The following is a 12420-nucleotide window of genomic DNA, read 5'->3' as shown; positions in this document are numbered from 1 at the left end:
TGCACAAGCTAAATTTCATTACAATACACAATTTCGTTGGTTTCTACTATAGTCACACCCTTCATATTCCGTTTCTAAAATCACGTGCCTTCGTAAGAAGACACCATTCAAAAATTGAGTCATAGACTCATCAATTGTTCCCGACCACGGAAATCTTTAGTAAAAGGCGAAAGATTTATCCGAGGGGTTGATCGGAAACGAGAGTACGTTTGATTAGCTTTCTAGGAGTTATTATACATGTATCACATCAAACCTAGTATAGCAAAGTGGTTAACCATTACGAACCTGATACCCTTTTAATAATCTTTCATTTCTAAAAGCTATGAAAAAATTTGTTGGATGTATTCAAGTTTATAATAGTTCATTTAAAATTTTTCCATACGAAAAAAAATTGGCAGTTATGATTGCGAAAATCTACCTGTTACTGGTTGAAACAAAAATAGCACGAAACGAGCCAACTGCGTCTGCTCGGTTTGATTAATCGATTGTTACGGTTGTTTCGGTGCCATTTTCGATATCTACCTGAGTGTGGAAAACCGATGAATTACGCCTGCGGACGTATGTGAACGCTGTGACGCCATTCAATAACTTATGTACTACAACTGCAACATGTAAAATTTTTTGATCTGTTAACGAATTTTCCCCATCGAATGATGGTACCTTTGACTGCTGTGGCACGAACGTCTGAACAAACAGGCAGAACATTTACTTTTGCATTGTACAGGAACTAATTTTAAGAGATTCTTTTGGACTAGTATGTCCAACACGGATTAAAGGATTCATCAATTTCTCATTCACAATTTGCAGTCGTTTTCGTTGTTTGATGAAACCAGACAACTTCATTCAGCCTCAAACGTCGTACTCAAACAGATGTGTGTTGTATTTAATGAAAGCGACGTTTACAACAAAAATACCTAGTAGAGAAAGGTTGATGAGCCTGTTCTCGAGATGCTGCAGAGCCTAAACTTTTTCATCTTTCAGGTTTAGCCAGTTGGCGTCGTTAGGAACGATGTTTTCAGGGTGCCACAACTAGAAGAGCTTCCAACTGGAGAACACTGTCAATTCCGGACATACGATGACAGCGCCATGAGACTCTTAGAGCATCAACACACTTCTAACATGCAACAGCCGGCACTGGTATAAGCGGGAACAATGGGATCTATCGATCATTGACAGATGCAATCGCGTATCATCTACGTCTCTAACGATTGCTACATCTATGGAAATCAATATTTGACTTTTAAATAATTTCAGGAAAGTGAAGGACAAAGATGTCGGGAAATCACGTAATTGCTCTGGTATATTGCCCAGACTGATTAGGGGCTGTTAATCGCGTTCAACTTTGATTACATACAAAAAAAAATTCTCGTTATTTAGCATTCCAAATGCCTGTAGCATTTTAAAAAACCAGCAGAGTGAAATGGGATTGGCAAAATCTTACTTAAGAAAGTAACAAGCTTAATTTAAGCATACAGAAAAAAGCTGGTGCCGAAATTGAAACAAAACGTTGTTTTATTTCAAGAGCGGCATCGCGCAGACCGTGAACGTATTGCAGAATTTTACCGTCTTGATTATGCCTCCACGGTCTCGTAATGTGGATCACTTTGAGGCGATTTTATTTACCTGACGGATTGACTTAAGGTTTGCGGACAAAAAAAATTGTGTGCCCGCGTTGATACCGCAAGATAATGAAGAAAAACGAAGGACAAAGCAAACAAACGACACTTTGATTTTTTAATTACGTGACATAGTTGGCTTTTTCGACATAGTTGAAATGCAAGAGGAACGTATTTTTCATTTTGATTCCAGCCAGTAACAGGAATTCCTCATTGGCTCAATTTCCCAAGTTTTTTTTTTTTTTACAAAACATATAGTCCTGGATTCCTAAGAATGCAAACATACATCTTTTGGGCATTTTAAGGATTAGAGTTTATGAGTCCTATTAGCTGATGCAACAGAAGTCGACAAAATAAATCTTCATTTCCTCGAATTTGTTTGGTATTTTACCATTGAAATAAACAAAAGAAGATAATAAACATCTTGGTCTTGGAGGGGAAAATCGAGAACAAAAAAAAAGCAATTCCGTAATATCTGCAAGTCTACAGTACATTTAACCATTACATACAGGGGCATTTTTAGCCGTATGTCTATATAGTCTCGATTCTTACCCAAAGAAACCTTTGAAAAAAAATTCCTCTTACGTGTGTGCCTATACAAAGAACGCATCATACTAAACTACGTGGATTAATTAAAACAAAACTTCTGATAACATTACATTACATAGTTTAGCAACTTTATCGTACATAGCCCTACAGCTCTGAGGATTCATGTGTGTGGGCTGGCATTTCATCGCTTGTTGGGATACCGGAGACAAAATCTTACAGCTAATATAAATACACGCCGAAGATGCATTCAATGTAAACTAGACGAGACATTATTATCATACAGCCCCACCCCTAAAAAAAAAAACGCCTATATGAACTATGTTGTGTACAAAATGACACCGGGGCATGTGTGGCTGTCCTGTTGTGATACTGATGAGACTCTCAAACCCGACAGGAGAAGATGTTGTTGCTGCTGCTATACTAGGCGCCAGAAGAGAGTGGGCGCACGGGATGAGTTTAAAAATAAGCGTGGGCTCCTAGAGAGAGAGTGACTGCTGTATATATATATATAAGCAAGGTGCTATATAAGACACGATAGCCTTCAAAAATACAAAAAAGAAATAAGATAAAAAAAAAAAAAAACAGGAGAAAAAAAATCCAAAAGTAAAACAGGACTCGTTAATACAAGCAATCGGGATAAGCCAAGACCCAAGTCTGCGTGAAAGAGAGAGAAAGAAGCGGAAGCCTATGTTTGGACGAGTTGAAGGGAGGGGAGGAGCGGTCGCCAGCAACAGCATAAGCCGGCTTGGAAATCAGCCTGCAGAGCAGCAGGAACGCCAGTTTTAGTTATTGCGGCGTCGATATTATTCAGTGGCCAAGTCTTCGAGGCGGGAGCGTGCATCGAGTCAGCGTGTCGCAAGTCTCTCGATCATCTTTTTGTTTCGTTTCACTCAATTATTTTTCACGTCGATCGATTACATCATCCATCCAACAAGGCGTCTCGTCATTCCCCTTCACGAGTAAGTCCTCAACTGAAAAAAAAAAAAAATCTTTACTACATTTGTGATATATAAGCCAAGATTCTTAACATATCATAACTGGATTATGCTTGAAATGTTCTTTGATATGTTCTATTTCAAAGACGTTCTCATGAAACTTGTCTTGTTTCTTATTTGAAAAAAAAAATGGCGCTCGAATCTTAACCCTTTTCATCTATACAGTACATCAAATGAATGAGCTCATTATATAACAGTTTAGTTCACACGTATGCAATAGTTTAGAGGCTAATTCGTTTAAAAGATATGCAAATCACAAGCTGATTGATAAACAATTAATCAATATTTCTATTAAAAACAACAAATTAAAATTTGAAAATGTAATAATTTCGCTAATTAATTGTTCCTGTTTCATGTTGCTGGCCTTGGACATAATTCCTCCCACGTATTTCACATTCATCTCCAAAAAAAAGTCCTCCACTTACCTTTTTATTACCTCTTCATCTCATTGGCTGCGAGAAATCCATTCAAACAAATCTTTCAGCATCACTCACGATTGCCGGATAGTGTAGCCTATCTATCTGTGAAGAAACAGAGAGGTCGCGCTGTGTATTTATAAACTTTGAAAAGAAGAAAAAAAATGAGTCGACCGCCATTTTGGCGAGTACCTCGCAATCAGGGGAGGGACGATGAACCCGATGCTGTATCGTCATCGTTACTGGTACGTAAATTCTAACCAAATCCATTCGATACTTCCAACACGATAACAGGAAAATTGTATCGTGTCTAGACCATTCTCTCTCCCTGTGTGGTATTCAGTACTTTTATTTTCAAATAAGTTGTCCATGCTAGTGAGTGACCCAACTTTTATCCCCTGCTTTACATTGTGAACTGTTGTGGCGTCGTTTGTGCTATTTCAGATAGAAAATGTCACCTTTATTAGTAGTATTGCACACCGGTTCATCCAACATTATTATTTTTTATTTATTTGTTAACGAAACCAAAATTATTCAGGAAGATATTTAGCAAATCTAATGATAGGTAAAGGCCTAGTGAAATACCTGACAGAAGATTGGGCCATTAGAAAATAATTATTAAATGCGCAATATCTATTTCCCCAATTTTTTTTAGCCCAAGCTTTTCCCAAACGAACACCCACGCGAACATCTTTTCCTCCCGTTCTATAATTAGACAGTCGGCGGGTCAAAGATGGCCGTTACCTCGCCTTACAGAAACTCGCATTCTTATTTCCGCGTTTTTAGCTGCGATGTTTCTCCCGCTGCAACGTGTGCCAATTCTTATTAGAGCGCAACGTTGCCGACTGTCCCGCTACGCTCCATACCAGCCAAAGCAAAAAAATATATATATAAAAAAAGGGCACGCGCCATATCACGCGGGACGTCACTGCCCTGATGCGTGACCTATTTCCCGGATGGGGAAAGAAAAACAAAGCAAAATTATTCCGGAAATGTAAAACGCAAGCGCACAAAGCATCACGTATGCGGATTCTTAGCATTGACTTATTATTTTTTTTTCTTTTCTTCCTCCGCCATCCGAACAGTTGATTTTTTTATCATTATTTTATTCTGCTTGTTGCCTCATTCATAAGATGATGATCGATGACGATAAGGAACATTTTTTTTTTTGTTTTAAATCCCACTGGCACAGTGAATTGTCGCTGTGCCATCGGACAGGCGACATTTTGGAATAAGATGGAAACCTGCGATGGCGGAATATTCTGCGCCGTGGTTACATCACAAGCCAGGCATCAACACCAATGTGGCAGCAGAGCGCGACAGAATATTCGAGAAGAAAACTGCGCAATGTGAAAAGAGACTAGTCAGCGTACAAGAACGGCATTATCCGATTTCTCTAGATTGTTCACGAGAACAACAGCGTGAGGGGGATGCATTTAATTATAGGAAACTGAGTCGACCACTTTGGAATGCAATCAACAACATTTCTCGTGCACCAGTCATTCTAATGGCATGTGGTGACCCTCTTCTTTCGGGGTTTAATGGACTCATGTCGGCTGCTAAAATAAAGGAATCACAATGTTTGATTCATCGATGACGAATAAATAGCTCAGATCGGAACGTAAAGAAAGAGAAAAGGAAATTAACTTTTTCAGGCATAACCGAACTGCAGCAGACGCGATTCCATTTCACGTGGAGTCAGTATTCTTTTCTTGGCTGTCCAGCCAGAAACTCAAAACGAGTTTAAAGGGATGTCTGACTTATGCTAATGGAAGGTCCTCTTTTCGGTTTGATGAACCCGAAATTTCTTTTTTCTTCCTCAGCCTAAGTGTCACGCTGTTTCCCTCTCGTTTTGAAATGGCTGCCAGACAAACAGCATCGGACATGGCCAAACCGACACGCGTGTTTCCTCCCTCTGAAATTTCCGTTTTTCTTTTTTTCCTGCGTTTGTGGCCGGACCTTTGCGCTGGCCATCCGGATAAAGAGCTCACCTATTTTAGGACCCTCTTATTTTTCATTCCCTTGTCTTTTGTATATACGTCTCATTTTGTTTTCTTCCTTTTGTCCTCGTTTCGTTCTTAACGACCGCGAATTTCGAACGCTTCCTGAATGCGCGCTAATGACAACCGGCATCACGTATTCTTCAAAAATGTTCGCGTAATCAACTGCGTAGAAGCTGGAACGTATAGAAAGAAGAGAAAGGAGAAAAAAAAAGAGCAGAAACAATGTGAAATGACGCTAAACACGTCGTTGTCTATTTTTATTTGCGCGCATTGAAAATTTTAGTACGTCGACCTTTTGCAAAACAGTTCGCCGCTCTTCTCTGCACCTTTTTGTTTCGGACATTTAAGTAGCTACTGTTTGCCCTTGGAGTTTTTTTTTGCATTTCTTTTAAAAAATGTTTGACGACGCTACGCGTCCCGTTTTCGTTTTTTTTTCTTACGTGCGTCCAGTACGTTCGTCTGGCATCCGAAAGAATTGTGTCGTACGTTGTTTTGTTTTTATTTTGGCACAAGGCTGGTGCCAAGAAAATCAAAAGATTTCCGTCAGCAGCATCAGTATATAGAAAAGGAAGACACACACACACACACACACACAAAAAAGGCTTCAGCCGGTTCTAGACGGACGAGATATAGAAGCATCCAGTAACCGGAGTGCGGACTTTCCGCCTGTTCAGTCGACTATTATTGCGAGTCGTGGACGCCCACACGGTCGCTGTTCTCTTGCGAACGAAAACAACAGAATCAGTGCTTCATTTTCCATTGATTGAAAAAGAAAACACTTGAACATCTTCTCTCAAGTTTCGGTCGTCTTTCTTTTTTTTTTAATTGTCTCCGATCCGATTTCTCTTTTGAAAACCCAAATCGTGATTTTGTTTCGTGGCGTGCCTTCACGTCGTCCTTTTCTTTTCGTTGTTCACTCACTCTCAGCAGCGATCTTCGAGAGCTTTCATTCAATTAATGGCCGTCATGAGTGTCGGCGAGTTGAGCGTGACCCTGCAACGCGATGGATGCAAGGAACCATTCGGCTTCCGTCTCCGAGGAGGCACCGATATCCGAGAGGCTTTCATCATCAAAAGGGTGAAATTATATTGCCAATTTTGCCTAGTATCATTCGATTTCATTGTCTATAATTTAAAAAACTAGTTATGTAAACACATCGTTAACAGGTAGACCTAATGGTTAAAATCAAATAGACGGAATGCCAGGCTGGATTTGGGGATTGCCTATTTTGCCAGAATATAATAAACACGGTTGGGTGGTGGGGCACATTTGAGTTTCTGCAGTCGCAACTTCCTCGCCAAAATGTGGAAAAGTCTTTTGTCGAGTGTCGATGCGTGGTTCTCTCTTCTTTTGGCACCGAAGCTCGGGCCTAAAATTAAATATTCGTTTTCTGGGTGAAAGCCCGCCTACCCAATAGTTCGGCGCGTACACTTGTGTTCCACTGACCTCGTTTTTTCTTTTTCACAATTTGTTTTGTTTTGTTGTTGGTCAAATGTTCACGTTGCTGGCCAAATTTCCTATTTGACCAGGTTATATCGGGAGGGTTCTGTCTCTATAGTAGAGAATGTTGAAAAACATGAGCACCATATGCCACTGTATATAAACATTTTATATTAATGACTCTCACCAAATTCCCCAAGTTAAAAAATTCTTTTCGTATCGGAGGGCATTGTTAAGAGATTAGATGATCGTGTTAAGATGATTGTTACTGACGTTGGTCCGTGTGATCAGGTGGCTGTGGGTAGCGAACTGCGCCGGGGTGATGTTTTGACGAAAATCAACGGTCATCCTTGCTCCATGATGACTCATCGTGAAGCTGCTGAAATGATTAAGAATGCCGGCACTACAATCAACGTCTGCGTTCACCGGTAGATTTAACGAAAAACAACAATTTTGAATTAATTTTTTTTTTGTGCACTACATTTTTACCTATTTTTAAAAATATCATTATTCCCACCGAAATTTTCGCTTCAAATGACGTTAAAATTGGGGGTTATTAAACAAACAACAAATGGTGATGCGCACCTGTAGAGCTGGCCTGCCTCTTGCGCAACAGCCACGCCCGGTCGCTTCGGCTCCCGTTGTTGAACCAGCCGCCGTTAGTCAAAAAGTAGGTTTCAATGAGCTCGTCCTTTTATCATTTAAAAATTACATCTCCCCAAAAATTAAAAATAAATGCTTATTATATTACAGTTTTTTCTGAATGTTTCTGTTTGACTCTTGGAATGATTTGCATGCCACCTGCTCATGTCTTTTCCTCACATCTTTGAAAATCATTGACTAAAAAATTGATAACTCGGATAAATGATTTCTGGATTGCTCCGTTCAATTTGTTGTTAAGGGGAGGAGGGAACAAAATGTTTCTCAAGTGTTGACATTTTACAGGCGCCGACTCTACCGGGAGTTTCAAATACTCGGAAAATTTCCGAGATTATGCTAAGTCCTGTTGAAAATCTTCCCGTCACTGTGTTCCCAAGTTCAGCAATCAACGAATTCAACAAACAAGTAGAAGAGATGGATCGCGACCGCGAAAGAATCGTCGTCACGCACCAGGTAAAATAGCACACGTGTCAATTAAACAATCCCGCCTGAAACATTAGGGCTCGCGAGCTTCTCATTCCCGTTGTCAGATCTCTTCCGACTCCTACACAATTCGTCTCTAGAGCAAATTATACCATTTCTATTTTCTCCGCTGATTGCCGTCCGGGAAAGTAGTAGCCTAGTGGTAACTATCAAATGGCAGAGACGATTTTTGTGTCGTGACAATTGGCTCTATCATTTAGAAAACTTTAATTTCAAACGGAAGTGTGTGATTAATCGATGTAAAAGCTCCATTACTTTTCTTTGTTTCCCAGAAAAAGAAACAAAGAGTTTTACAACAACAACAAAAAAATAAAAAGCAAAGTGTTTGAAAATTGTCAAAAGCAGTTAATGAAAGTGAGTTAAACATTAATAGCCGTACAGGACGACCCCGCTGGTACTGCCTGGTGCGAAAGCTGGACGTGACAATGCCACTGCGACGCAGAGCTATTTGGCACTGCAAACGCAACAGAATGCTATGCTGTGGAACACTCCCGGAGCTCCGTTTCAGTCGCAATCCAGCGCCCATTCGTCCTCTAACGACGCCGTCCTCAAGCAAAAGGTCAGCCACCTCATTAAAAATTTAATCTCACTATGCATAGTATATATATATTTAAATTTCTATTGTATGCTGGCTATGACTTCTTTTACCTTTTGCTAATCATATAAGAGGCCTGCTCTTTCTATACATGTATTTTATTTTGAAAATACTGATAAGACAAAAATATGTACACGTATAAAACAAATTAGGATCAGGAATATAAGGCGATATTTGAAAAGGTGTTTGAACCGACCAAAGGCTGGCGTGTGGATAACGAACATCAGGTACATACAACACTGTACACATTTGCTAGTATACACATTGAAAAACACTGCATCAGTATAATCAGAGCAAGCAAACAATTTATTAGGAAGCTCGTTATTGCCAATATCGAATTAACACGATTCTTAATGGATTCAGAAATTTATTTACAGATGAAGGAAACTCGAAAATGGCACATTGCTGTTGCTATACGACATTCGTGTTATATGCCAAGCTTCTAGGCGTATTAGATTTCATTCCAGCCTTCAATTCGCGCATATGTCATGACGTAATATCGAAACATGCTTAACGAAATTCGGTTAGACAAAGTTGATTGCGTCTCATAGGGTTCACACCGCAATAGAAATAATATGTTCGTAGTGTTGTTAGTATACACAAACGAAAAAAATAACACATACTGTAGACCTAATAAAAGACAAGCTATAACAAATGAGTAAGTATATGCTACTGTAATGTATCACTTATGTATTTTTAAGTGCAATTCCTTCTGTTTGGCTTTCTAACCGAATGCTGTGCGTATGCCGTAATCCTATAGATCAATAAAGCTTATGCATTTAGGATCTGCCTTAACTGCAGGGTATTTAATTTTGAATGTTGAATCTCACCGGTGGGTGTATATAGACACACCCATCGTCGTTCCATGTATACATAGCTACCGTAGCTACGTAAAGTAACTGCTATGTACTCAACAATGAAACTTATCCAATTTCTTCTTTGTTTTCATTTGATAACAATCGTTTTGACCATTCGATTCTGATCGAATTAAAAACTCAGTTGGAGGCTGCTGCCGCCATGGTACAGAGGAAAATGGCTGCTGTTAACGAACCGGCCGGCCAGACTGCCGTGATTCACGAAGCTGGTGATGCCCCACCTAAACAAGAAGTGAGTCCCGAGATCAATGAATTAAATTTTTTTTTAGTGTAATTTGTAATGACTTCCGCTTCTTTTTTAAACAGTTGGTGCATAAGCAGTTTAATTCACCTCTAGGCCTTTACTCGAATGAGAATGTCCAGGAGGTACTGGCCCAACAGACCGGAATCATCCCGTAAGCCTTGATGGCCAATTGGTTTTAATTCATTGCATTAAATTTTATTGCGCCGAATTTCTGAAAACAGGCCCAATCCTGCTCGTAAATTGGATATGAAGAATTCAGAAACATTACGCGCGTTGATGGAAGAGAACGAGAAGAACAACAAGGCATCAGCCGTTCGTGACAGTCGCGGACTTAAAGAAGTTCGACCGGCTGCTCCCGTCAAAACGGTCGCTTCCAATCCTCACTTCAAGGTAACATTTAAGAAAATTGCGCATTCTACCGCCACCCTCCCCGTGGCGCACTCAATCACCGCACGTGGAACGAAATAATGAAGTAGCTCAAAAACTTTGCGCACCGTAAGAGAAACGACCTTTCCGTTATTCCGTTAAGGTGTCGGTTTTATTCAGCAAAAAGTCCATTTTCACGAACAAGCGTGAGTCGTCTCCTTACCCGTTAAAACTGTCGTTCTTTGTAGAATATAAGTTTAGGAAAGGCCCGCCATTTGGCCGTGTTCTATTATGGAACATCTGCTGGCGCTTGACATCCGCACCTTCGAGCTCTTGATGCTATTACGCATACAAGAATCAACAGCTTTTTCTCGGGAGTTGTACAAAACGTATTCGTTTATTTAAAAGCGATTCGAAAAAAAAAAAGTTAAATCGCGATACAGTATTTTCTCTCATTAACGTCCTCTGTCGGCTCTTCTTGGCATTTATGTAACATTCAATGAATATAGAACATCTGACTGTGAGCTCACATTAAACAGATAGCGAATGCAAGCGAAAGCTAACACTTTGAGGTCCATGCAATCTCGAGGAGTTAATACTTTAACGTTGTCCTTATTTCATACGCCATTTAAAACCTGGGAAATGCGACTGCGTGGTAAACATTTTACGAAAGGGAAATAGGAAGCGTCGCATGCGAGTACGAACGCGCTTGGAACAAAATCGGTTACTTGGCAACCAACTCACTGTATCCGGCGGAATTTTCTATTGTGCATTCCGTGCTTTACTAATACGGTTACGTTGCTATGCAATTGTTTTCTTTTATGTGATTGATTTTTTTATTTTTTTATTAATACGGTTTCATTCAGGTCAATGTGATGGGCTTGGAGAAAGAAAAGATCCAGCAAAGCTACAGCTTTAAACGATTGATGGCTGATGTGCTGGGCGAGACGGATTTTTAAAAGGACGTAAGGATGCAGAATTAAACGTGTAACACGCACCTACATACGAAATTGGAGAGAGTTTAATTTTAAAACATTGGTGCTAACGTCTCCCCAAAAATTTCAATTCGACGACATGGATGATGATTGATGACGGACGATGACGAGGAGCATCGCGTTTTTCATTTTTGATCAAAAAAGAAAACTTCTATTAATGAAAGTCATGTGTATCTTGCCGCTTCTCATAATTATCTGCAGTATATGTAATAAGAACAACCAGAAAAAACCTAAAAAAAAAAGAAAACCTTTCACCTTGTGGCCACCCACTGCCCACCCTTTTCTTCTATCACTCGTTACACGACAGCAAGATCATTCTAACTAATTAACAAATAATCAATTAATGAAATTCATTCACCTGTCGCAATATTTTGTGCCAGTAGGAAACAACAGAAAAGTCTTTTATTATATTGTTATTCATTCAACCTATATTTGTATCATTTCTCTTATCACTGTAAAAAGATACGGTTAGTGGCTTTGATTGGGTTCGCGTAAGAAAGTTATTAGTCAAAGGCAATTTGGGTATCATCACAAACGAAGGGATTTTCCGGAATCCTGCGTTTACGTTTTCCACTAAGTTTAAATCAAGAGATTAAGACCTCTTGGCATCGAGCTTTAAATAAAATATACTAATGCTTATTTTTTTTTTATTTTTTTTTTTTTTAGTCTTTCACTGTCTCATGTTTACTCCCTTCATTTAAATGCTACGCTGTAGTATAAAGATTTAGAGTTTATTGCCTTGAGCACTCAAACGCTATATGAGTTTTTTAAAGGTGCTGGGGAAGATTTAAAAAAAAAATTATGTGTTCAATGCATCCCTTTATCCGCCCTCCACAAAAATTTCGTTTCTCCTTTTTATTTTTCCTTTTTCTCCTCGTCATCAATCCTGATTCTTTGATTTCTTTTTACTGTAACTGTACTCATTTCTGCGTTGGAGAGATTACATTTGATGAAATCGTGAAACTCTTACATCTACACATTATACAAGGCAGAATAAGTGAGACAACAAGTTTTGACGAGTTACGTAATCAAATCTTTTTTCTAATTTCCAAGAAGAAAAAGAAAAGTTTAAGCTTTGGTATCGTTAAGTTTTCAAGGGCAGAGTGAACGGTTTTAGTTTTTGCATAGCCGAATCAGGTGAAAAATGGAACAAAAGCCATTGTCCTGTGGACTTTTTAAGGCA

The 12420-nt window shown here is 39.3% G+C and overlaps 1 protein-coding gene and 1 non-coding gene across 3 annotated transcripts; one reads left to right on the top strand and one right to left on the bottom strand.

Annotated features, from left to right (window-relative positions):
• Nucleotides 1-85: 85 nt before the first annotated feature.
• LOC130695684 (U5 spliceosomal RNA) lies at nt 86-207 on the bottom strand. The gene has a single exon (XR_009002456.1). It is a non-coding gene; the product is annotated as a U5 spliceosomal RNA (small nuclear RNA).
• A 5960-nt stretch (nt 208-6167) lies between these two features.
• LOC130695115 (uncharacterized) lies at nt 6168-11716 on the top strand. 2 transcript variants are annotated; one of them, XM_057518244.2, is made up of 10 exons: nt 6168-6656; nt 7311-7447; nt 7611-7689; nt 7965-8132; nt 8536-8721; nt 8910-8984; nt 9757-9864; nt 9939-10027; nt 10098-10266; nt 11109-11716. In XM_057518244.2, exons 1-10 carry the CDS (start codon nt 6537-6539, stop codon nt 11199-11201), a joined length of 1224 nt encoding a protein of 407 aa, XP_057374227.1. In that variant the 5' UTR covers nt 6168-6536; the 3' UTR covers nt 11202-11716. The 2 variants fall into 2 exon arrangements, with proteins under 2 accessions (XP_057374227.1, XP_057374228.1); XM_057518245.2 differs by lacking the exon at nt 8910-8984 and having other exon boundaries at nt 6170-6656.
• The last annotated feature ends 704 nt before the right edge of the window (nt 11717-12420 follow it).

Source organism: Daphnia carinata, chromosome 4 (genome assembly GCF_022539665.2).
Source record: "Daphnia carinata strain CSIRO-1 chromosome 4, CSIRO_AGI_Dcar_HiC_V3, whole genome shotgun sequence".
NCBI classification, from domain to species: Eukaryota; Metazoa; Arthropoda; class Branchiopoda; order Diplostraca; family Daphniidae; genus Daphnia; species Daphnia carinata.
Note: the sequence above shows the minus strand (reverse complement) of the source record. Positions and strands in the feature narration are given on the sequence as shown.

Bases quoted from the DNA above. Each gene is read 5' to 3' on its own strand.
- LOC130695115 (XM_057518244.2), top strand. From the start codon at position 6,537: ATGGCCGTCATGAGTGTCGGCGAGTTGAGCGTGACCCTGCAACGCGAT. The intron at 6,657-7,310 runs GTGAAATTATAT...CCGTGTGATCAG, and splicing joins AGGCTTTCATCATCAAAAGG to GTGGCTGTGGGTAGCGAACT. The intron at 8,133-8,535 runs GTAAAATAGCAC...AAACATTAATAG, and splicing joins GAATCGTCGTCACGCACCAG to CCGTACAGGACGACCCCGCT.